This window comes from Dermacentor albipictus, chromosome 1, assembly GCF_038994185.2.
Source record: "Dermacentor albipictus isolate Rhodes 1998 colony chromosome 1, USDA_Dalb.pri_finalv2, whole genome shotgun sequence".
Classification (NCBI taxonomy): domain Eukaryota; kingdom Metazoa; phylum Arthropoda; class Arachnida; order Ixodida; family Ixodidae; genus Dermacentor; species Dermacentor albipictus.
This window is the reverse complement of record NC_091821.1, coordinates 45,938,005-45,964,670: the sequence shown is the minus strand read 5'-3', so window position 1 is coordinate 45,964,670 and position 26,666 is coordinate 45,938,005. Positions and strand designations below refer to the sequence as shown.

The window sequence follows — 26,666 nt, the reverse complement described above, 5'->3', positions numbered from 1 at the left end:
ATTAACATTTAGAACAACGTGACCATTCCCGTCTTTTTATTGAAGCAATATCTTTAAGGTACTCTATTGGAAGTTTTCAGCATGGTGGTTTGTTTTTTTTTCTTTCCGCCTTCGTCATTGACATTTAACATGTTGTGATCAGAGGTTATTTATCATTATTATTATATCTTTTTCAGTGTTGTTCTGTTTAAGTAAGAGTCTGTGTATTTTCAACGCTATTACTCCGCCCTGCACCAATGCCCTTTGAAGCTGTAGGTATGGTAAATAAATAAATAAATAAATAAATAAATAAATAAATAAATAAATAAATCGTAGAGAAGGATTGGAACGATATAGTGGGTCGTCCTCTGCAGCGCTTTTTGCTCGTGAACACCGCTCGGGCTGAGAGTCCGCGCCCTGCGCTAACGGTCGGTCCCAAACGCCGGTGACTATTAAACGCCTTTGCAAGATAAATAAATAAATAAATAAATAAACAAATAAATAAAACTCTGCATTCTCGTGATGCCACCACACAGCTTGCTGCAGTGCTGGGATAGACTGCTGCGCCGCTCGGCAAGCAGTCTGCCCTTGCAGCACGTCGTCAGATCAGTATGATATGGCATGAAGAACTTTATTTAGGTCCTGAGGGATCAGTCTGGGACTGATGCGTGCCGCTCCCACGCCGGTACAGAGAGGCCGAGCCCCTCTGCCGTCACACGGGCCCTCTGGACAGCCTTGAGTTGTTCCGCCAGCACTTCACTGTGCAGCATCCGCTGCCACCACTGTTTACCTCGAGAACCATCACCGGCCAACGCCAAGCAGCGCCAAAGCATGGGTTCTAAATCGAGCAAACCCCCACACTTACTACAATAGACTGAAACCCCGCAGTCCGGATTATTTTATTCATGATGACCAGGTTAGGGTACGTTCGTGTCTGCAGAAGCCCTAATGTAACCGCCTGAGGCCTATTTAATTTAGAATGTGGCAGGGGGAATGCCCTCCACCCTAAGTAATAGTGCTTGGTGATTTCGTTGTAGGTTAACAGTTGGTCCCTGTACTCAGGAGCGGGAGATCAAGCCCCTTAGGGAGTACATGGCACACTAATCCTCGTGCTTGCCAGTGCGCCCCCCCGTTGAGGTTGCGCGGGGCTCCCTTCACTGTCCCCATGTGCGTCTGACAAAATATGTCTTACAGGAAGTGCAAGATTGCACTGCCGTCACGAACCTTCAACAATAGAAGTCTCCATTATACTAAAGGCTGTCCATTGTCCACTGTGATGGACAACGCAGAGATTTGTAGTCAATCAATGAGCATTGGCATGTTCATACGTGTAGCACGTTTACAATCATCATCATCAGTAGCATCATCAGCAGCAGCAGCAGCATCATCAGCAGCAGCAGCCTATTTTATGTCCACTGCAGGACGAAGGATTCTCCCTGCGATCTCCAATTACCCCTGTACTGCGTCAACCAATTCCAATTAGCACCCGCGGATTTCCTCATTTCATCACCCCACCCTGTCTTCTGCCGTCATCGACTGCGCTTCCATTCTCTTGGCACCGATTCTATAACCCCAATGGTCCACCGGTTATCTAACCTACGCATTACATGACCTGTCCAGCTCCATTTTTTAAAATCTTAATGTCAATTACAATATCGGCTATACCCGTTTGTTATCTGATCCAAACCACTCTCTTTTTGTCTCTTAAGGTTATGCCTGGCATTCTTCGTTGCATCGCTCTTTGCGCGGTCCTAAACTTGTTCTCAAGCTTCTTTGTCAGTCTCCAAGTTTCTGCCCCATGTGTCAGCACCGGTAAAATGCACTGATTGTACACCTTCCTTTTCATTGGTAATGGTGAGCTTCCAGTCAGGAGCTGACAACGTCTGCCGTATACGCTCCAGCCCATTTTTATTATTCTGTGAATTTCCTTCTCATGATCAGGGTTCTCTGCGAGTAATCGACCTAGGTAAACATACTCCTTCACAGACTCTGCAGGCTGACTGGCGATCTTGAACTCTTGTTCCCTTGACCTGCTATTTATCAATATCTTTGTCTTCTGCAACTTAGTGTAGCACGTTACGATGCATCAAAGCGAGAATGCTTTGGCATTGCGGCTGAGGGGGGTCCAAGTTAACTGTTCCGTTCAATGTAATAGCTAACAACTATAGTTTGCATTCACGACGCACTGTAGCCCTAACAACGATGCGGCAAATTTAGAGTACTCCGACCATGGTGGCGATGCAGAAGGGAAATCTTTACATGCATCCACAAATAATGTTTGAGTTCCAATCTGTGGAGCAATTTCTAATTGAATGCCAGTTTGGCGTTTCTTTTGAGATTGTACGCGGCTACATATTTGTCTGATAAACGAGTGGCAACGTAGGGTACAGTATAAATGCGTGATGTCAGGAAAAAGACAAAATGACAGTATTGAAGCACAATATGACAGCGGAACAATGACTGGCCATTTTATAGCTATTCTGAGTACTTGGTCGTAGGCAACGATTGGCCTATGTGGGGACAGTGTGGTTAACCGTCTCGTCGTCCGGAGGCAGCTCCTTCTCGCACTTCTGAGCGATTACCCAGAACTCTCTGCGGGGCCTCGGCTATAAAAAGAACAAAGCGCACCATTAACAGCATAATAAGAGCATCTTATATTGCATCAAAGTGTTTTCAACACATCGGATGCTGTTAAAATGGTAAAATTGTGAATGAATACGTTTTCGATTCCGCTCGAGAATGCTAATCGCGCGCGCACAGTGAGAACAAAGCACGGGTATCGAGTGGATTCTCAAGTGATCGTGAAGCCATGGTGCATGCGCTCAGTGCTTGAAAGATTGCTTAAAATGTCCGTGTGACCAGACGACAAGGTTACGCGAATCGAAGGAACCGCGAGGCAGGTAACGCGCTGCTGTAGATGGCAGGCCTACTCTGAAAATAGCTTTCGTCCTCAAGACGTCTCATTTGCCTCGGAGAGACCAGTCTTCTCTCACAACTCCAGTTTCCGCATCGCGGTTACAGTCGCAACAGTCAGGTGACCCTGGAACATCGTGGTGATTGGTCTTCCTGCGGCGCCGCGCGACGAAAGTGGAAGCGAATTCAAAACTCAGATACGCGTCTAGGCTTTTTCTCTGAGCCGACAACTCCCTTTTGGGCCGCCATCAATGTTAACGCCAGTGAGCTTGTAGGTTGTGGCTTGCCTTAGAGTTGGCGTTCGTTTGATTGTCAATAAACGCGATTTGTTTTATTGTAAGCTGATGGGTGTTGCCATGTTTTATTTACATTCGCACACCGGAGTATTTTGAGTACGGTACCACGGGGTGTGTGTTCGAGCGAGAGCCAGGCACGGCTGTGGTCGTGCCCACAAGCTACCGACAAGTAAGCAAGCCTCAGGTACGCATGTCATCATAGCGACTCTAGATAAGGATAGCATTTCGACGTATGACTGCACAATATTTTTCGGGTTCAAATAAACCTGCAGAAGAAAAACGAAAAAAGAATTATAGCGAAAAAAACTATACAGATTGAATATAACACGTCATCCTTTTATTTAGTTCAATTTCCTACGTCAATAAATAGTATTTGTACAGTGACAAAGCAGTATAATTATTGCGCAGGAACTATGAACATACAAGCTCTCCAATGCTAAGAGTAGCCGGCATCCACGGAGCCCGTCGAACGCGTGCATGTAAGTCCAGAAGAAAAAGGTAATTAACCAGAACCGCAGTTTTGCGGAAACCGGAAAGAACGCACTATCAAATCGCTTGGCGTTTTCTGTGCAAGCAAGAATCTTTCACCCATGCTGCATTTTTTGCACCATCTGCTATTCCTGTAACTGCTACACTGTCCTAAAGGAGTAAAGTAACGAGCAATGCACTGAGCTTGTCTCGTCAGAACGAAAGGTAAATAGGTTGCCGAATTGTGAAGTTTACAAGCGGAAGGGAAAATAAATATTCGAGAAAAGGAACCTTCGACTGGCTAATCGAATTCCGATTTCTTTCTTTCATTTCTGAAGAATGTAAACTATAAAATTTCCATGGGCTCAACTTGGTAAAGAGTGACTTTTTTACATCACTTAATACATGCACGTAATACCGTTCGCAACTGTACACGGACAGCCCACTGAATAGCGTGTTGCTTTCAGTTATCTGATGCACTTTCGCTTTACAGAAATGGAACACTGAAACAGCGCCTCGTCAAATAACGTAGAGTGTTGTGTTCGCTCAAGCAGAATAGTGTAATACTACAGCACTGTAGATTGCTTTACAGGGATGCCAACAAGGGCACACTGAAAATAATAATTAGCTTCTCGTAAATTGAGACAATCAATTCGCGAGGCATTCATATACCATAACTAGAAATTATTTCACAGTAGTTGTCTACTTTATGTGATCACTCAGTAACTGCGTTACCCGCGCAACAATCGTGGCTTAGCCGTGTCCGGGGAAAAGGGGATCCTGGGGGTTGAGCCAATGCCGGGTGTTTGGACCTTTACGGCCCCTTGGTGGCGGCAACACACCCCTTTGGCCTCGGCTTCACGCAGACGGCACCCCCGGACTGACCCACCCGGGGGAAATCGGTAGTCGCCTCTTCCTGTCTCTTTCTCGCCAAATCTTAGTCTTTATCTCTCACTTTTTTATCTTTCCTGTCTTCTTCTCTCTTCCATTTACTTCCTTTCTCCACGGCGGCAAGGGGTAACCTTGTGTGGATATCCTACCTTGGGTACACCATATTTGGTTATAGTGACGGCGTACGGCTGGCGTCGTGCAGGCTTGTACACAAGCTCTGCCGCGTCCCCTCGTTGGGCTCCGTGGTGGGCGGTCGGCGCTGTTGCCAAACATACACATTTTTCTCATGGCAGCGCAAACCTCTATTCTCTATGATCGGCGTCTGAAAAGATGCCGCACCGAAGCAACGTTCCAGTTCTCTTTTCGGAGCAATGTTCCATCATTTCCTAAGTTCTATGTACTGCACAGTGAAAACAACGTACCAGTGAGAAAGCTCTCTCCATTCCTAGTGGCCAAGTGTCTAAAAGAAAAAATCGGACCTACATACAAAGCTTCAAAAATGTCTAGCGGGGACCTCCTCCTAGAACTCAATGACAAAGACCAAGCGCAAAAGCTCACAGAACTTACCAGTATTGGTAACGCAACAGTGACAATTTCACAGCACAGAACATTAAATACAAGCAGGGGTGTCATATCAGAGGAAGATTTTATTGGCTTAAGCGACGAAGAACTGCTGGAAGGTTTCCAGGAACAGAATGTTACCAAAGTCCAAAGAATTGTCATCCGCAGGAACGACCAAAAAATCCCCACAAAACATGTAATACTCACCTTTGGAACGAGTGTAATGCCTACCTCGCTGGATGCAGGTTATGTAAAGGTAAATGTTAGACCATATATTTCGAACCCCAGAAGATGTTTTAAATGCCAAAGGTTTGGACATGCTTCGCATGCATGTCGAGGACGAACTACTTGTGCTAAATGCAGTTCGAACGATCACCAAACTGACAATTGCACCTCTTCGCCACTTTGTGTCAACTGCAAGGGAGATCATCCCGCTTATTCGCGGTCCTGCCCTTGCTGGAAAAAAGAAAAAGAAGTAATTGCTTTAACAGTCAAAGAAAAAATCTCGTTCTATGAAGCTAGAAAGTGGCTGTCGTACCTTCCGCGAAGAAGTTACGCCGATGTGACGCAGATGGGCGCAGCGTCACAGAGGCCTCAGGAGTCCTCCGAGCCCACGCGCAGTAGTCCCGCAGTGACCCCTCCCGCCCCCGTGGTGGAAGCAGCTGACGCTGCTCCATCCTCTTCAAACGCCCTGCAGACACCAGTCCCGCAGGGCCCTAAGATCAAGCTAACCCCAAGGCCCGAGACACGTGTCTCGGCGCCTAACTCTCGATCCTCCAGCGCCTCAGAGAGAGCGATGGAGGTCGACGCAAAAACCCCGGTGTCATTGACACCAAGGGACAAGCGCTCTCTTGAGCGCGGTAAGCGGGACAAAATCCCAATAACCACTCAGATTAAGAAAGCGATAACCTAAAGGTTATCGCTCATTTGTATAAGCCTTTTAAATTCCATGTCACCTAACATCTCACCTCTTATTTATTCCATAGTGCCAATTCTTACCTTTCAATTTCAAAATGGCTTTTATTATCCATTGGAATTGTAGAGGTCTCATACACAATTTAGGTGACATCAAAGACATCATCAACATCTTTTCACCAGTTGCTGTATGTCTTCAGGAAACGAATCTCGGCGCGAAAAATAGTCAAATTCTCAAAGGTTTCACCGTTGTCCGAAAGGACCGCGATTGTTCCACCCGTTTGTCAGGCGGAGTGGCTATAGTTGTGCAGGGCGGCACTCCTACCCGAAATGTCCAATTGAATACATCCTTAGAAGCCGTAGCTGTCACCATTCTATCTTACAAAACCATCACCATTTGCTCACTGTATATTCCACCTCACACCCACTTCACTGCTAAACAGTTAGAAAATTTAACAGAACAATTACGGGAACCATTTGTGTTAGTAGGGGATTTTAATGCTCATTGTACTCTTTGGGGCAGTGTCAAAACTCACCAAAGAGGGCAACTCGTTGAAGATTTTATTCTGTCAAACGATATTTGTCTTTTAAACTCAGGTGCGCCAACTTATTTCTCACCAACTTCCCGCACTTTTAGTTGTTTAGATTTAGCTTTTTGTTCACACTCTCTATTCACTGATTTTAAATGGGAAGCTCTCGACACCTCATATGGTAGCGATCACTTACCCGCTCTCATCAAACTCCTACCATCACCACAAACATTAGTAACAAGACCACGCCGTTGGAAAATACAGCTCGCTGACTGGCAGGTTTTTATGGAAAACGCGAAAGTGGAAAATGTCTTTTCGTCAGGGCTTAGTATTGACGAACTTAATCAAAAAATCACCGAAGTTATAATCTGTGCGGCAGAAAAGGCCATACCCCTGTCATCGGGTATAGTGCACAAAAATCTAAACCCCTGGTGGACGAAGGAGTGTACCGACGCTAAAAAAGAACAAAATAAGGCCTGGGGAATCCTACGGAGGTACCCCACCTATAGCAACCTGTTAAACTTCAAACGAGCCAAAGCCAAAGCACGCTTCATTCGAAGACATGCTGAAAAATCATCATGGCAAAAATACATCTCCTCAATTAACAGTACGGTAACATCGAAACGAATGTGGGACCAAGTGAGGAAATTTAGGGGACACTACTCATCTTACACAATACCGTTACTTACAAGTCCAGGCACACAAACAACAATACAAGAACAGGCAGATATACTCGGAGAACATTTCCGTGATGTATCCAGTTCAGGGAATTATACAAAGGAATTTTTACAATACAAACAGTCGGCTGAAAAACAGAAGCTGCCCACAACTGGTGCATCAAATGAACCATACAATTCCCCGCTCACACAACAAGAAATAAACAGAGTTCTTTCTGCAGGGAAAAACACAGCGCCAGGTCACGACCGCATTCACTACGCCATGCTGGCTCATCTGTCTCAGGCATCTGTAAACGCTCTCCTTAAATTTTTTAACTTAATCTGGGAATCTGGCATAATGCCGGAAGAATGGAAAAAGGCAATAGTAGTTCCATTTCTAAAAGCCGATAAATCCCCCACATCCGCAAGCAGCTACAGACCCATTGCCCTCACGAGCTGTTTGGCAAAATCATATGAAAGCATCATCAACATAAGACTTTCATTTATTTTAGAATCAAGAAACCTTATTGATCCCCATCAGTGTGGATATAAAAAGGGTTGTTCAACCACTGACCATCTTGTCCGTCTAGAACATGAAATTCGATATGCATTTTTACACAAACAACACTGTCTAGCAGTTTTCTTCGATTTAGAAAAAGCCTACGATACCACATGGAGATATGGAATTTTAAAAGACCTGGCTGACCTCGGCATCCGGGGTAAAATGCTGAACTGCCTAGCTGATTTTATGAGTAATAGAACATTTCAGGTACGTTTGGGCTCAGTACTATCTCATACATTTAAACAGGAAAATGGTGTTCCACAAGGCTGTGTTCTCAGCACGACACTTTTTATAGTAAAAATGAACACAGTTAATAAGATCATACCGTCGTCTCTTATGCACTCCTTATACGTAGACGATCTCCAAGTGGCTTGCCGTGCCTCAAATTTGCTAACCTGTGAGAGGCAGCTCCAGATAACAATTAATAAACTGACACAATGGGCTAACAAAAATGGTTTCCGTTTCTCCACACAGAAAACAGTTACTGTTTTGTTCTCTCAGAAACGAGGGCTACACAGCGATCCAGTCCTAAAATTGAACGACACCATACTGCCGGTGAAACAAGACCATAAGTTTTTAGGAGTAACCTTTGACACCAGACTTAACTTCCTAACTCACATAAAAGCACTGAAGATTAAAGCAAATAAAGCTCTAAATATCCTTAAAATTCTGTCTCATAAGCACTGGGGTTCCGACCGAACGTGCCTTTTACGTGTCTACCGGTCTCTTGTGCGTAGCCTTTTAGACTACGGCTCCGTGGTTTACGGCTCAGCCAGACAGTCCTACATCCAACGACTTGACCCGGTACATAACCTTGGACTGCGACTGGCAAGTGGTGCCTACCGAACTTCACCTATTCCAAGTTTATACGTTGAGTGTAATGAACCCTCCTTACAGCACCGCAGAGCATTCCTCACTTTTTCCTACGTACTAAGAATTCAGTCATCACCACAACACATATGCTACAACATCCTCACACAATGCAACTCACGCCTACACTATACAAATAAACCGAACATGATCAAACCGCTTGTCCTGCGATATGAGGAATATGTCCGGGATTATGACATTCCTTGCGAAGTCCTCGAGGTTGCCAGAAAGCCACAGCGTTTGCCCCCATGGTACGATTTTGAACCATTATGTGACTGGACATTGACACATTTAAAGAAAGACACCCCACGCGAACACATTACACAAGAATTCCGTGCACTTCAGGAGAAATATAAAAATGACGTGCAATATTACACTGATGGCTCCAAAACGAAAGAACACGTGGGTGTCGGGGTCATAACGGAAAATTGGGAAAAAAGTATTCGATTGCCACAACACGCCTCTGTTTTCACGGCCGAAGTTTTCGCCATATGGGTTGTTGTGAAAAAAATTATCGCTGATAAACACACAAATGCAGTCATATACACAGATTCTTTAAGCACACTGAAGGCACTACATCTGAAATCTGAGTGTGAACCCCTGATTGGAGACATTTTAAACATGGGTGGCTTTTAATGAATACGGGAGGTCAATTCGTTTCTGCTCGGTCCCAAGCCATGTTGGGATACCGGGTAACGAAGCAGCTGACACATATGCATTGATGGCAGCCCACGAAGACATTACAAACACAACACTCCCATACAAAGATAGCTTTCGCGCAATTAGAAAAGCCTTAACGGTAAAATGGCAACGCGAATGGGACCGTTGTTCCGACAACAAGCTACATCTCACGAAACCCATAGTTGGGGAGTGGAAGTCATGCTATCATCAGGAGCGGTTCATCGAAGTAGTTTTGTGCCGACTACGCATCGGGCACACACACATCACACACAATTACCTACTTAGGAAAGAAGACACACCAACATGCGAGAAATGTCAACAGCCACTAACAGTTATACACATATTACTCACATGTACGCAGATTGAAACACACAGACGAGCACTCTTGCACAAATTATATGAACAACACATACCGTTACACCCTGCCCTAATTTTAGGCGATGATCCACTAGTCCCATTTTGTGACGTCCGTAAATTTTTAGACGACACTGGATTTTTACATAAAATATAGAATATTAACACAGTCTTTCACTTTACAAACTGTATTTTAGAACACCTCGTGTTTGGCGCAGCATAGCCTTAGCTGCTTTTGCGCCATTAAACCCCATTTAACTAACTAACTATTCGCAAGGCATTCATATACCATAACTAGAAATTATTTCACAGTAGTTGTCTACTTTATGTGATCGCTCAGTAACTGCGTTATCCGCGCAACAACCGCGGCTCTTCTCCGGACAAATCCTTCAGCAGCCCTCCCTCGCAAAGTTTTTTTCCCCCGGAGGCTCATATCCCTTATATTTCAATAGATTATTTGAAAATTTGAATAGTCAGTACTCGTATGGAATATGAGTGGACTAGCCAAGATTATTAGATTCGTATTCGAAATGTGGAATATTGTGACACCCCTAGTAAACAGTGCAACAAAATAATATGTCTTTAAAAAGTACTTACCTTCATATACACATCCAAGGGAGCTGCCTGAAACAAGAAAATATAGGATGAGGAATAGATTCAAGGCGCTACGTAGCGACCCAGTTTCGGGAGTTTCTATACATTGCGCTAGCATTAAGATACAGATAAAACCTTTGATGATATGCTGGGGATTGCACCAGCAGTCAGTCTCTTTCTTTAGTCGCTCTGGTCGTTCCTCTTTGTCAATTTTGCGACTAAACACAGCTCATGCGAGTGACATTGGTTCGTCACTCGTTCCTGAATGTGCGAAGCATGTGACAAGCCTGAATGTCCTTCTTCAGTCCTGGTCTTTATCTCCTTGCTTTTACTCATTCAATGCATGAACCAACTGGCCCAAGCAAGCGTTTTACGAAAGTAAAAAACAAATGCCGGAAAGGTACGGATATATATATATATATATATATATATATATATATATATATATATATATATATATATATATATATATATATATATATATATATATATATATATATATATATATATATATACATATATATATATATATATATCAATGTTGCTTTATGTTATACGGGTAACGTAAACAAAAAGCTCTGAAAGTTCAAGAAGGAGCTACAGCAGCTTCCTTTTTGCGTTCTTTCGCATAGTCCAAATGATAGACTTAAAGCGCTACGAAGCAAAGTGGCTGAATGCGACAAGAGCAAGCTGCATTCCAGGAGAACAAGAAAGATTATTCTTGGCATTAACCGGTTAGTGAGATCCCCTGGCCTCTTTTAGACGGCAGTGCAGAGCAAAATACGCCGGAAGGAACACTAACGTACCCACCGCGCTTGCTTAGTGGCTATGGCGCGTTGCGCTGAGTTCGAATTCGCGCGTTCAATCCCGCGAATTTCGATAGTGGAAAAGTGCAAAAAACGCTCGCGTTCTTCGGCTCCAGTGCACGTCAAGCATGTAGTGATAATTAATTCGAAGTCTCCCACTTTATGACGGGCTTCATAATCAGATCGTGGTTCCGGCAGGCATAACCTCAAGAGTTAATTTCGCTTTAATACTGCTAACGCTATAAAGAAGGAAAAAGCAAAAAAAAAAGAAAACCCATAATTATACAAACCAAGCGCCACCGAAACCATGATGCTTTCTTCTGGATATCAGCGGCTGTTTCCTACTTGGGTAGAAGTCACACAATCAGAAGTAATATGCAGCTATAAATTGCACAAGAATACAGTTCCTTAACGCGAGATGATTTATCAATTACTTTTCACTCGTGTACTTAGTAGTACAAGCTGGTGGCTTCGTCTAGTGGGTAAAACATTGACGTTCTGACCCGGACTACTCGGCTCCTTTAGAGGGGCTGGCTTTCTCTAATCACCTCGCACATCATAGCTCTTTGTGGCGAGCTTGTTCTAGGAGCAAAAAAGAATTATGAATGAAGATCCTGAGAAGTGAATCGTGAAGCATGCCTAAAAAATTCAGTGGTAATTTAGTGGTGAATGCGAGATAAATGCGTAAACATTGCATCACACTTCTTTGAGAGCCCGCATACATGAGTTAACCCGCGTTCACCACAAGGCAAAGTGTTGTTCACGAGCTCACTCAACACTCACCCTGCCTAGTCGAGGATCGAAGTGTCACTGATATACATGGTGTCCCACGTAACTTTAGGCAAACTTTAAAAATATGCAAATACCGCTTAGCCGGACAGAAGCGAAGTAATGCTGTTTGCTGTCGATTGTCGATTCCGCCTAATTACATAATTACCCTGAATTCGTTAATTAACCTATCACATATTGTAATCAGATGAAAAGTGTTAATGAGAAAATTGTACAGCAACATGAAAAACTCCCGATACAGCTTTCTGTTGCCCAGTACGTGCTACATAAAATGAAGGGAGCCTCCGAATACATGCAAAATTGGCGCGTGACTGGCCGCGCTAGGTACTTTGCGTGTATTCACAGGCTTCTTTCACACTCGGAAAAACACCCTTATGTAGCACATCCAGAGCAACAGAAAACTGTAGCGGGAGTTTTTCATGTCGCTCTACAATGGTTTCATTAACACTTTTTATCTAATGACAATATTTGCGAAGGTAATTAATTAATTTGAACCAATTATGTAATTGTGCGCAATTAAAGATATAATTTGAGCATATAATTTCAACTCCAAGCGACGGCAAATAACATTATCTTTGTTCTGTCCAGCTACTTGGCATTTGCATATTTTTAAACTCTGCCTGCTAATTACTACATATCACCCATCCCCTCGTGATCGCCATCGCTGACGGCATGTCTCCGAATGAACCACTCTTTTATTTCAGAACGACTATCTTTAAGTATTGCTTACATTATTCGTACAAGCATCCGGTATGATTGGACTACCCCCTTCTTGGAGAATTGGATATGCGCCACAGCATGCTCACTTATATGTCACGGAACATTCACCAACAAAGTAGTGCCAGTGAGGGCGCCTTTGTTCTCCGCCATCAAACAATAAAACTCGAATAAACCCGTACATATAATGTGGAATCAGTGGGACATATAAGAGAAAGCTTTAACTATGTTTACCTATGTGTCGTACTTTTCTCTGCACACAGCTCTCCCGACCATTGCTATCTCGACAAACATCAAACACCGCCTTCATTCTCGCGGTGTTCACATTTCACCATAGACTGCAGACAACCTCCGCCAGGCGATGCTGCTGTACTTAGTAAGATCCCTCTCTCCCAGAGTGCTGCCTTTGTAAAAAAAACCTGACGCGTCGGCGCTCCGTTGACGCTTTGAATACATTGCGTTTGCTACACATTGGCATTGCGTTTAATACACATTGGCATTGTGTACCACTATGTGGCGCCTGCACAGACTGTCACAGCGCCCACACAGTTTTATATTGTTCAGTCTTCCCTTCTTTGTCTCTCATCTTTCGTACCCATTTTCCTCTTCCCCAGTACAGCGTAGCCAAACGGTACTGGTTAACTAACCAGAGCTGGTTATCTTGTTAGTCCGATATCAATCGGTTAACCTCCCTGTCTTTGCGTTACTTGTATCTGTCTCTCTCTTTCTCTCTCTCTCTTTGCGTTCGCGTGCTGTTTCTGTTGTTGCTCATGGCGTTCGCACTGCATTTTGATCAACATGGCGCGGAATTTTCAAGAAATGGCATGGTGCACGTATGAGTGTGGCTTACAGAAATTGACTAACGCAGAACACATATTTTCGCGGCGGGAACATCAAGGTGAGCATGTAGAAAGATGCAATAACAAGCGACAAGTGGGCTTCGCAGGCCAGCAATAGGATCTTCCTCAACATCGTGCTTGAGATATACGCTTATATAGTTGAGTGAAAAACACAAGTCGTATTAGTGGAATTTATGTTGTGCGTTTCTTGGCGTGTCAATGCGCATGTAACAGAAAATAAAGAAAGAAAAAAAAGAAAGAAAACTGTAAGAAACACGTGCTTCCGACCTTTCTTTTTCTTTTTTTCCGTAAATGAAAAGCGCTTCGTACCAATTAGTATAGGGGAACATCATATCTATCACAATAATAAACGACCGTTACGTGCTAAAAGCGCGGAGATTTGCAAAGGCCGTATGAAAACATACAAAACAAAGTTCGTAATGGGAACTGCTTATATTACTACCGTCCTTACAACATGAGGCCGCTTCAGTGATTCGCAGACCGCGGATAGAAATCATGGAAAAAAAACCATGATCTTGACCAATTTACTGCTGGCAAGGCAGGCCATCGCACTCGCAGCGTTTATAAAAAAACCTTGACCGAAAGTTTATGCATCAGCTCTGCTCACAGCGCACTTCATACTGAAAGGAGGCAACGTAGAGCGGGCTTTCAAAGCTTTCTCACTGCACACGTAAGGGCTACACGATTCGCCGAGTGCCGCGTATCAAAAAGAATACATGCAGAAAAGAAAAAGAGATATGTGATTTGACTGCGCCGACCCTTGCGCGCTTGTTTATCCTCTGCAAACTGTTTGAATATCTTATTTCGTGGTCAAGTTGCGGCTTTTCATGTTGCGGAGGATGTTATCCCGTTGAACGACACAGAAATACTGCGCGCATGACGTGCGATATCACGTGGTCGCACTTTCCATCGCAAAAACTGAAATGCCTGCGGCACCTGCGCCAACGGAAAGAGTCAGGATGCTACCGTCTATCCCACAATCTGTCCGCAAGGGTAGGAATCTGCTCTGGTGTCGCAGGCGGAAACGACCTTGCTCAGTCTATATGTAGCTTGTCAGCCATGAAGCGCATAAATATAAGCATTGCGTGACATTAAACTTGTGGCCTGTGCGGTGCATGCACTCAAAAATTGGAAATTGCGAAAAATTATACGTTGCATATGATGAAAAAAGTATAGTAAGTGATTTTGGAATGAGAAAGGAAGAGATAAGTGCAGTACCGTAACTGTCTCTCGCTTAGGAGGTCACCTCAACAGTACTGCACGGGGAAGGGTAATGGGAATAAAAGAATGTTGAGAGATAAAGATGGAAGAAGCCGAGCGTAAGTCCGCGAAGGGGACAAAATAAAAGAAGAGGCGAAAACGGGGCCTAAGGCCGCGTGTATAAGTTGGAGGCCTCAAAGAACTCTACGAGAGCCGGGAAGGCTCTTTTGAGTAAGCCATTAAACCCCTTGGGGAACAGGAAGTCCTCTGGGCGGGCTGTGGGGAGACCAAGGCGTCGAAAGGCGGCGATTAGGTCTTCACGAGCGGAGCTATATGCCGCGCAATCGAGAAGGATGTGGCTCAGAGTTTCATTCACACCAGCATTGCAGCTCTGGCAAACAGGACTAATTGTGCCTGAGTGGCGGGAGAGACGCTCTGCTGTGTTGAAACAACCAACGCGGAGGCGCAGTAAAAGGGTCCTATCGGCGCGAGGAAGTCCGAGTTTCGGTAGCGGCCGGGGAGGTTCACCGGCGGCGACGCGACTGTCTGGGTGCTTGAGCCTGACTGCATTTGTTACCAGTTGGCGTGCAGTGTCAAACAGCGAGACGTAGTTGTAGACTGGCGTGGCACAAGAGTGAGCCTCTTTGGCGAGGTGGTCTGCCTGCTCGTTACCTTCGATTCCGACATGCGAGGGAACCCATTGGAAAATGAGGTCACAGCCCATTTCTTGCACGTAATTAAACTTTAAAGAAAGTCGTTGCGTGATGAGGGGGCCTCTCTCCGCTTTGGCGAGCGTGAGTAGCGCCGCGCGAGAATCCGTGAGTACGGCGACTGACGGGGGGAGCCGTTCGATAAGGAGATCTGCAGCCAGGTTAAGGGCGGCGAGTTCGGCGAGGGTTGAAGAGCAGCCGCGGCGGAGGCGGCACGCCCTTTGCAGCGCGAGTTCAGGAATCACGCATGCAGCAGATGAGGAGCCGTCATTAAGAACGGAGCCGTCGGTAAAAACTAGCACGCGCCCCGACAGTCGCTCATCAAAGGTAGCTGCGACCTCCTGAAGGATCGCGCAAGTGGGCGTGCCCCGCTTACTTTTCACTCCGGGCACTGTCGTGAGGATGTCAAGCGGGCGGTGGCGATAAGGAGGGGGCGGGAGCCAGCCACAGGCGGGGGTGATGAAAAAACACAATTCTACAAACGGTATTAATTTTATGAGATTCAATTAACCGGTTACCAAAAGCTTTGCTTCCCACAGATTTTGACATGTAGCTTGAATCTGCATTTGTTTCTTTTTCCTTCCTCTGTTCTCTTTCGCGTTCTCCCCTTTCTCTCCGTCAGTCACACGACGTCTACTTCTACAGTTCCTTAAATATATATGTAGACAGTCTATCATATGGATAATACATTTCTAACAAGCTGCTTGCACTCTTATATACTTTTCCCATGTCTTTTTCGTCCAGATAGATACTTTTCACGTTTGCATTTTTGCACACATAAGTGGAAAGGAGCAGCCATCAGCACACTGGGGTGATTAGGGGCCCTATAACGTAAAACTTTTCCAATATGCTTTTATACCAATCTCCTGACGTCAAATTTGCGTAACCGCTGACGCAAACACCGGGCAGTCATCCGCAGGGTTGTCTGAACAGACCAATCAAACGCTCTCCTCGTTCATAGGAGGTCACTTTTGTTTGCTTGAAAAGCGAACAACATTGCCTACACTGAGCGGCTTGTGTTATCTAATTGGCTGATAAGAAGCGAGGAGCACGCTCAAGTGGAGAACTTGATGGGGCCGAGCCAGTGCACTGAAAATAGATAACCCGATGAAAAGGGTGGTACCGGCATCTGCGATTGGTCCGTTTTGCCTTACTTAGCTTGCAGTGGCTGGTCGAAAATCACGGCGGCATGCAACGGAAGGTTAAGAATGCCGCTAAAAAGGATCCTCAGCAAGGAAATGTTGGCTGAGCGAGGTCACAAACGTGCCGAAAGGGCTCCAAAATGTTACACGGCCACGCAAGAAGTTTTATCGTACGCAAATAAACCCATGCTCTCTGCCAGTGCGAGTAGCCAGTGCCTGAGGGATCGGCAGCAGCCATCTTTTATTCCTTTCAGAACGGGGCAGCCTGCGGCTATTCCGAGAAAATTTCAGTTTTGTTCGGCATAATAATGCACCTTCAACACGTACACGTCACTTTGACACGAACAGCTTTCGCGGTTTTGTGACATCACGTGACAGGCAGGTGAAGTTGATGCAGCCCGAAAACTTTTGACCAATAGCCGAGGGCTAATGGCGAAAAGGTGTCGAATCAGAAATAAGTATTTTTCTTTTGTTCACTCCAATCACACATAATCAGAATGTACAGGTCATATCAGATGGGGAGCTATCGTGGTTTGCGTGACGTCGCGTGGCAGACAGGTGAAGTGCGGGTGGCCCAAAAATGTAGAATTGGAATAGAGAAGTTTGGAATAGCTTTACCTTATAGCGCCCTAGGACTCCTTTATTTCTTTAATTTCAACAAACCAATACAGACTATAGAAACAAAAGTCATTAACAAGTTGTTTGTTAACATTTGTAAGTATTAACCGACCAAATGTGTAAGGCCTGCAGGAATTCGCACAATGCCCTCGTCCTCGCATGCAAGACACAATACCCAGTTTATCCTCTCATCACATGCAGCTGCGTGAGCCGGTTTCCGATAAGGCTGCATGTGCGGCCTTGCGTGCTGCGCCCTGGAGGATTCTTCGACAGGCCTTGACCGGGCTCATGACGGCGGCGGAGCTGGATTGAACCTTGTTCTATTTTGTTACCCCTGACTCGTATTTCAACCACGAAGAGGTAGTACCAAGGAGTGCCCGCTACAGACCATAAACCCGCTGACTCTGTGCGGATTGTATAGACAATCTATGAACTTCTGTATTAATGAGAATTTCTCAAGGATTACCTGAGCCCTAATAAATGATGGACACTCAGGTGTTCCCTGAGTCCCTGGCCAACCTGGTAAATTGGAGATCTTGCAACAACAGGCAATCCATACTACAAGGTATCCAACGTCGGTATCACCCATCAACGCTGCACCGTCCTTTCGATCATTATCTTTTCTGTGAACTCGCGTCACTGGCACTGCTCCTGCGGTCGCAAAGGGCTGCAATTTTGTTAGTGCCGAGAAACATGGACGGCAGCAGCGGATCGCGCTTTGTAACTGCGTGCCCGAATGAGCTCGCATGTAATCGGCAGCTAACGAATCGCGAGCGAGCGGCCTTTGGGTCTTCCTGCACCGTGGAGTACGGCCGAGGTTCAAAGACACGCGAGCATTACACCACACTGGTGTCTTTCCCCTGAAACCATACAGCACATCAGCATGTCATCGCAGGGTGCAGAATGACCCCCAAAGGGTGCGCTCTCGCGTTTAATCCCTGCTTACAGTGCACACGCCACAGAGTATGTACACAGCGCTTTCATCGAGCGGTGGCGGTCGGTGTATGAGCGCATGCAAAGTAAGGCGCCGCGCTTCCTTACGTAGGGTGCTTCAACGCAGATCTTGTTGAAAGCACAGGTGTCACTCTGGCACTGGGAGACGTGTAGAAGGTGGTCAAGTCCATTGCGCAGCTGAAAATGAGACAGAAAAAATTAATATAGGGACATTTTGAATCTTACTACACTGTTCCCACATGGATGTTTTTACGAAGCGTTACACTTCATTAAGTTGGAATTGGGACACATAATAATACGAAACCTGTATCTGAGTCCTTAAAACACATTAACTAAGTGGCAAACTAGACTAGTAAAACGATAAAGTTTTTCATAAAAGCTTGTCGAGAAAACGAAAAATTTAGCATGAGGGAGCAAAAATGGAGATGCTATAGCCTGACTACGGGCCATAAATTCAACGTCTAGGCCACAGAATCGGGAGGCACATTAGATAAGAGAAGACTATAAGAGCCAAGGCTGCTGAACTTCTACCATGCAATGATAATTAGTTTTGCGGTTGTGCCTACTCCACAGAAAACGTACATTCCTATACCGTTGCACAGCTGAACTCGAGGTCGCGGGTTTCAGTGCCGGCCACATCGGCCGGATTTCGATGGGGGCCTAAGGCAAGAACACATGTATACCTTGATTTTAGGTGCACATTAAAGAACCCTAGGAAGCCAAAATTACTCCAGAATCCACCGCTGCGGAATTCCACATAATCAAATCGCAGTACTGGCTTGTAAAACACAAAAATGTGTTTTTAAATATTAATGCCAACTCGACCACTGACCAGACTCAGTGCTATAATCTTATCTAATGTCAATCTGCTTGCTGAAGCCCAAGATACTGCAACTGAAGCCCAAGGTACTGCTCCCAGTGATAAGGCCTGCAAAAAGTTTCGATATCCTGGAGCGAGCCCGTAATTTTTGACTGGCTAGTTACCTCACCGGTCATTCGAATCTTTATTATGTTTTAGACACACGTCGCACGGGCCGTTTTGATCCACATCGCAGTCGAGCTGCACCGAAATTTTCGAGTTTGATTGAGAAATTTCAGTGCTCCACAGTCCAGTCCAATGTTCCTTGAGTTGTTGGCCGCAGCTTATTTTCCTTGTACGAGATGTGACTAGAGGTGTGTGAACTCTGACGCTGATTTTAGCGTAGATGTTACTAAATTTAAGTTATGGCATGCCAAGCCAGAATGTAAGTACGTACTACGACTCTGACAACTTCTACACAGAATTTAAAGTGTCATCTACTTCAGTGTATTTCAGTTGAATGCTCGCAGCATTAAAAATAAAATGCACAAGCTGTGCATGCTCTTCGACTTATCGGTAAAAGTTGATGCTATATTATTCACAGAATCCTGGCTTTCTACGATTGATAGCCCACGGAAAATACCAGGATATAATTATGGTGGAATCGCGTGGTGCACTAACCGTGGGGGTGGAATTGCTTTTGTACATCTAAAATTACATTACTTGCGATGTATTTAATGACTTGTATTACACCCAATGTAGAGTGTATATAGTAGTAAGTCTAAAGAATGTGGTTATTTTTATTGGCCCCCATTGCGACATAAAATCCGAATTCTTTGAGTTTGTGGAAACTTTCATGCCTAGTTTTCGCTCAACGCACGCATACCTATTTTTAGTAATTGCCGATACAAACATTAACATGCTCAGCTGTGATGCATCCAGTGAACATTCTGAAACCATCCTTCGCACTTTTGCCTGCACAAATCTAATTACGTTTGCCTGCTAATATTACTGGCAATAACCGCCACGCCTTCTCGATATCGGTATCACAACGTACTTTGTGACCAGTGCTTAACAGGCGTTTGTTTCCCTTGAAATCAGTGATCATCTGCCGATTTTTTTAATTTCGACCTGTAGCGTCCAAAAGGCACAACAATAGAGAAAAAAAGAGTTGTCGCGGCATCAGCTCTGCTTCGCACAAGAATTTTTACTCCGACGCTGAAATTATACCGTTGGATAGCGTATAAACCATTAGTCATTCCAATCAAGCTTACCGTAGCCTTTAGAACAAAATTAATGCCTGCTTTGAAAAACACTTCCCTTTGGCACTCAGTAATATATAGACAAAGCAAAAGAATACGCAAGCTTTGTATCGGGGCGCGAAATGCGTCCGCTATAGACAGACGCGCGCAGAGAGAAGAGAACGAACTTTGAGAGCATCCGGCGAGCAGCCGAGCGGCGGTGAAACTGAGCCTTTATTGTACGTGCCTTCTACGCCGAGGAGGCCCGCGCCACAAACACAAACATCCGCTCGTTCTGCAGACATTCATGGCGGCGGCGCCGGAATCGGATCCTCTACACTTTGGATTACAACAAGCTTGCATACCACAACAGACAGACAGACAAAGAACTTTAATAGCAAGGTCCTGAGACGCTTTGCCCTAGGGCAGAGCTGCGGGCTGCTCCCACGTGGGGACTGGTAGGCCCCACGTGGATATTATTGCGCATAACACAATAATATCCAAAATACAAAATGTACCATACATTCGTTCAATCGCGTGATGCTGCTTTGCCTATATAATTCAAATCATACCGCAATAAATTAAACGCTGATTTTAAAAAGACAAAGTTTTCCTACGATCTGTCCCTGTTTGCTAAAATCTACAACATTTTAAGAAAATTATGGGAGGAAATCCTCAATTTATCTAATAACTCTAAAGCTAAGAGTCAGAGTAAAATTACAGCTTTCGCTCAGTGCAAGACGGATATAGACGCCCTAACAGAAATGAACGAGTTCTTTTCCAATCATAGCGAGTACGTGTCTCCAAATACATGTCGCGATTGTACTGACACACTGTTATTACTTCACACAAAAGGGGCAATTGCAATTATTATCTTTCCGGTTACTGCACAAGAACTCACGAACCTCATTTCGAAAAATTCGAAACATTGTGGCCTTTAGGTTAGCGGGCCTGAGCACAGCCCCTATTAAGCATGTGGGTTTTATCGTAGCCGTACCGCTCACGTTTATAATTAACCAAATGTTAGAAATAGCTATTTTTTCTTCTGACCTTAAACTAGAACGTATAATCCCTGTTCACTAAGCTGGAACCGTTAGTGAGATAGCGAACTACCAACCGATATTTGTTTTGCCCATTTTATCAAAAGTTTTCAAGAATGTTATTGATACAGGGCTTGCAAACTTTCTTATTAAATTTCATGTAATTATTCATTCGCAATATGGCTTCCAGAAAGAAAAATCTGGCGAATTATTCCTAATCAAGAATGATACTTTAACATGGAAAACCATCTTTTCACTATGGGTTTACTTATTTGTCTCTGAAAAGCATTTTATTGTGTGAATCATAATATTCCACTGTTCAAATTCCATGACTATAGTAGACGGGGCGTCGCCCTTGACCTCGTAGAAAAATTGTTCTGAACTTACCCTAAATTCTCAAGGGACTGCTCTGCCACACGTGGCATTAGAATTTTTTTTAGGCATTTGCTTCGAATAAACAATGTCCTGGAACGCACACGTTAATAAGCTTACAATTTATTTAGACAAAGCAGTTGATTGCCTCTACATATTGAAAGGAATTAATTCTAGTTAGGCTCAAAGGGGAAATACATTATGCTAATTTTCATTCGCGTCTTTTATGCTGTACTTTAGTATGGGGCAGATAACCACAAACTACAGCAAACTGGAGTGACTGCAACACAAGGTGTTGACACCCGATCCTGCTAGACGCCCGAGCCTGCTACCTACTGGTCCCTTATACACTAAACATAATATGTTTAAAACCTCTAAATTATACGATTATAAAATATCTCTAAACCGGATGTCCCAGTTAACTTGGACGAAGATTAAAAAAAAAACCCAAAAGCTCTAGAGAAATCGTACCGACTGCATAGTAGCCGCAGTCGGCAAGAAGCGGAACAGCCGTTTCCGCTTCTTGAACTACCGCCACAGTCCTCTGTCGCTTTCTTGTGAAGCTACCCGTCTCGCAAAGGACTTCGTACGTTCTATACTCCGTTCCGTACATAGCAGTCAACGCTGCGGAAGCTACGCAAGAAGTTCGGTCAAGAAAAGTGGTCTCTCCGCCCTTTCCGTCCACGCTTCGCTGCGCGCCAACAGCGTTTGCTCGCGCGAGCATGCCCGTGAGGCTCCTCGCCATGGGTTGCAAATAAAAAACCCGAAAAGAGCTACAAAAATAACAATTATCTAAAACAAATCATTAGCAGCCGTATACTCCACTGTGTCTGTCTCTAAGGTCGGAATAAAACTTGTTTCATTCAATACTGAGCCTACATTAAAAAAGAGTTGCGCACAACTGCGGCCAAAAAAGATCGAACAATATCCAAGTGCGAACGTAGCCAGTGAAAGAAGTCTCTCTAGCCTCTACAGAGTTGATGGCTATGTATGGAACGGAGTATAAGTATTGTTGACGGACTATATGGCATTCTCCAGAATGCCACATCCGAAATAGCTTGGCTGCCTTCCTCTTATCGCCGTGTGCCGCCCTCAGAGCCAGGACCATTTTAGCTTTGGATCATTCGTGAAGGGTATGACTTTTCTTCTTGAAGAGCAGGTCACCATGGCGTGGTACCGTTGAGATCTACCGTTATTATTTACGCACTGACACGTCAAGCAAAAATGATTTACGTAATCGACAACAGCGTATGCTGGCCATACAGATCGGTCAAAACGCATTAGCTTGACATAGCCTGCTGAAGGCTTGTTTCTGTTGCTAAATGGAACAAAAGGAACATACCTTCTGGGCGCCTATCTACAGAACAAGATGAGTGCGCAAAATTAGTCCTGAGTGCGCCGTCACGGTTTCCCGGCTTCGACATCCCCCCTCCCCCCTCCCTACGGCTCCGCTACGGTTGTCAATACGTCAGAGGCGTGTTCTCATGATGCCGCGACCATTACATAGCGTGAAGCCCTGTATCGCGCTGCTGCCGCTAGTAAAGCCGTGTACCCGTGCCTATTCGCTTGAGAGCGCTTGAGAAGCGGCGCGCGCGCGCGCATCTATTTCGTATTTTGGATGTTTCGCGCGCTTTTAATGTGATAGCGTTAAGCAGTCCGTTTCGCAGAAAATCCGGTGGCGGCGTCCCACATCGGACGTCGTTTCGCAAGAAGATTTTCGAACCACCCATACCCAGGCTCTCTAGGTGACACACGGAATTTACTGAAGTAATTGAATTTATCAAGCTAAAATACATGGAAAAATCGTTAACTAGTACTTACACACAACTTACAGACATGATAGCTCTCGGATTGTAATTTGACTATACGAGAAATCATAATTCTGTTAAACGAAAACTTAAAGAAACCCCTTTTCCAGCGTTTCTACCATCCACAGACCAGCCGAGGCGTCCGCCATTTGCGAGCGCCGGCGCGCGGGTATCTTGGGGGCCACGAAGCGGCGCGCCCGGTTCTTTGCGATACGTCCAGCTGACGCTCGCTTCCATCGCATCGCGACCCACGCACGAGGCCGCGTTTCTACCCCAAAGCCCACTTTCGTGCATAGCTTTGGCGGTCAGCGTTTCCTAGTAAACATTATGGTTACATACACTCCAGTTGCCGGAAAACATGAGAAGCAGTCTCGGATCTTTGAATGCTATCGCGTTCCACTCTTAAGAGGAAGCTTTAGCTCAGGTGCTCCTATCTAAATACATGTAAAAGGAGAATTTGTTTTTCTCGGCAACCCCTACACTAAATTTGACTGGGTTTGCTGCATCTTCCATTTTTTTCAAACTTCTGAATTTTTGAAAATCTTTCTAACAGAATTCAAGCCCTAAATCAAAATTCTGCTTCCAACAGTCACTAGAATTGATCTTACTCTCTCAAATGCAACAAATTTCATCAAAATCGGTCCAAGGGTTATCTTAGAAAAACGTTTTTGCGTTTTTACATGTATTTGAATAGGCCGCGTCGGAGTTGGGCCCGAGCTAAAGCTTCCTCTTAAAGGGGAAGCTTAAGCGTCCTCCAAATTTTTGTTTTTTCTCAGAAATACCAACGAGGCAAAGCTGAGCACGAAAAAAGTGTTTGATTCGGAGGTTATTTGAGGTGCCTTACAACGTTGTACTACATATGTTTGCGATTCAAGCGATAATTAGAATGTTTTCTAAATAAATATAAATAATTAATTAATACTTCATGATGAAAAAGACTGGCTGTAAGTACACAAGACTACGAAAACCTTCGCAACCTTGTGGCGCTCCTAAGGTTCGATACAGCAGAGTAATAAAAACAGTTCTTAATCTTCTGCGACTTCCTTTCTGACTATCTTCTCTGGCTTCCTGTAATCACGCGAAGAACTTTGTGTTCATGTTGTTTGGCTGTTTTCAGTGTATTTCGCCACATTTTGCGACTTCCTTTCGTTTGCCATGTGACGAGGCGTGGTCGGTTCCGCCCAAAGGCGCAAACTTCTCCTCTAACACCATGTCATAAAAAATTAATTAACAGTATCTTTTTGCAGGGTTGAAAGGCCGTGAGTAAATAGAAAGCGCTGACTACAATTATGCAGAGAAAACATCATAATGAACTGGCAACTCACCCTAACCGAGGCTCTCTGCCTGATGCATCTCAAAATAATTCCAAGCTTGACATCGTCGAAAGCTTCACCACGTGAAAATGGCAAGAAAAAAAAAACAAGTAGAAAATAGCTAAAATGCAGGACTTGGGGTTACGTACACGACTTAGCGAGCACATATAGCATGCACTTCAGTTCTGGCTTTGAAAAATATTTTGAAGTGACTCAGCTCCGTACACATTCGATTTACGAAAAAGAAAAGAAAAAGAAAACAAAACTGAAGCTTACAGCACAAATCTGGATCTTCAGGAGGGACCAAGAAACATCCGTACGTGCTGATCACGAGGAATGCGAAAAGCAGCACTTTCATGGTGCTTTTTTTGTAGATCGTCTTCAGCGGTATGGAAGCGGGACGCTTGCGAAGTGAGCCCTGTTATACCGCCACTTCGTTTGCGTCATCAGTTGCGCGAGTTAGAGAGGCCACCGTTGCTTGGCGATAGGGACGCTTCCAAACGCGTGCGCTCAGCGGCTCGCACAGGCAAGAGAAAAAAAAGAAGCACAGAAAGAAACAAACAAAAGACAAAAGGTCCGGTCAGAGTAACGGCAGCAAACCTGACTATGCACCGGCATAGATGATGGCTCGGCTTTCGCACTGACAAGAAAGCGCGCAAAGAGCGAAACAGATTTCCTGAACCGACGTTCGAGGACACTGTGTATGTAGCACGAAGACACTGTGTAATTTTACACTGTAGCAATTTTCATCTAAACTGGGCCTCTTTAGTCACGAATTACGATTCACTGTCAATTAAATTGTGTCAAAGTCAGATCATTTTACTCGAAAGTGCTGCAGCGTCTCTTGAATGGAAGCAAAGATCATAGGTAGATCCTTTTCACATATTCTAGTGAGCCTTCGTAATTACAGAGTAACTAAAATTTGAGTTAGTGCACAATCAGTGATGTGGCATTTTTTTCCATAGAGAGACTTCAATCCTCGAGCAAAATTGCATGTAAGTGTTAGTGGTTTCAGGTTTCACGAGGAATGAAAAACTAGAACTTCAACCTTTAGTGACGGAACGCGGTGGTCGAACATTGAGTGAAACATGGTAGTGGCTTTATTAAATAGGTTACGAATATCAGTACCCTGCAGTCTGTAGTCAACTGGAATAACATTGGGTAATCCGAATGTCATTTATCCCGTAGCTCCGGTATAATATGGTGCTTCCAGTACCACGACTGGACAGAATAGGCAAACAATTCGTGCTCGCAAATCTCCACATGGTGACTAAAGGGGTTAATTTCAAAAGCTGCATACCGTAAAGGCTTGGCGCTGGAACTCAGTGAGGATGCTCTTGCCGAGGGCTTAGTCAATGCAGTTGCCTTTCAAAACATTATACGCATTCACGTATTATGGCCAGCATACAGAGTCCACAGGGCTAAACGAGAAACCTGCAAACCCATTTGCTCTTTAGCCACTCGTTGTTGCTGTTTTCTAAACTATTAAACCACGGCAAAAAAAGGCCACCTTTGGCCAGCTATCCCTATCATCAAAAACGAAGTCCAGTGCTTAAGCAATGCAAAAAAACTAAACAAAACGAGCAAAAAAGGGGGAATACAATGGAGAAAATAATGACTGAGGAGTAGAGAATAACTTAGCCAAGGCTTAGACTACTATTCAATATGCGTGCACAGTTATAGCGCCCTATTTCGGCGCCATTCCAACGTCCCAGGACACCGTTCGTTACCATAACAGTCTCCATACGTTCACAGCCACTGGCACCGACGTTGAACTTCTCCAATAATAATATTGGTATGTCTTTGACACGATACGTGTAATCGTCGCATATTGTAAACAGGGTCACACTCCCTTGCGACATTCCGAGCGATATGTGTATGGCGACCTACTCTCACTCCGCGCGTATCGACACGTCTGTTTACGACAAGCCCCTCACCATCGTGAAAGAAAAGTTTGACTGGAGCGAGGGGCGGGCGGGGAAGGGGGAGATGTGTTGCTGTTGGGACTGGGATATTATGCTTCCATT

General features: G+C 44.7%; 1 protein-coding gene and 1 long non-coding RNA gene across 5 annotated transcripts in view; one reads left to right on the top strand and one right to left on the bottom strand.

The window, feature by feature from the left end:
- The window catches only part of LOC135906038 (uncharacterized), a 90,723-nt gene that overhangs the window by 13,759 nt on the left and 50,298 nt on the right, over positions 1-26,666 (top strand). The gene's annotated exons all lie outside the window — the stretch shown is intronic.
- LOC135906011 (uncharacterized) lies at positions 2,365-25,082 on the bottom strand. The gene is made up of 5 exons (XM_065437161.1): positions 24,916-25,082; positions 24,652-24,713; positions 18,154-18,243; positions 10,274-10,300; positions 2,365-2,585 (listed from the first exon to the last, which is right to left on the bottom strand). The coding sequence occupies exons 1-5, from the start codon at positions 24,995-24,997 to the stop codon at positions 2,490-2,492; spliced, it is 357 nt and encodes a 118-aa protein (XP_065293233.1). The 5' UTR covers positions 24,998-25,082; the 3' UTR covers positions 2,365-2,489.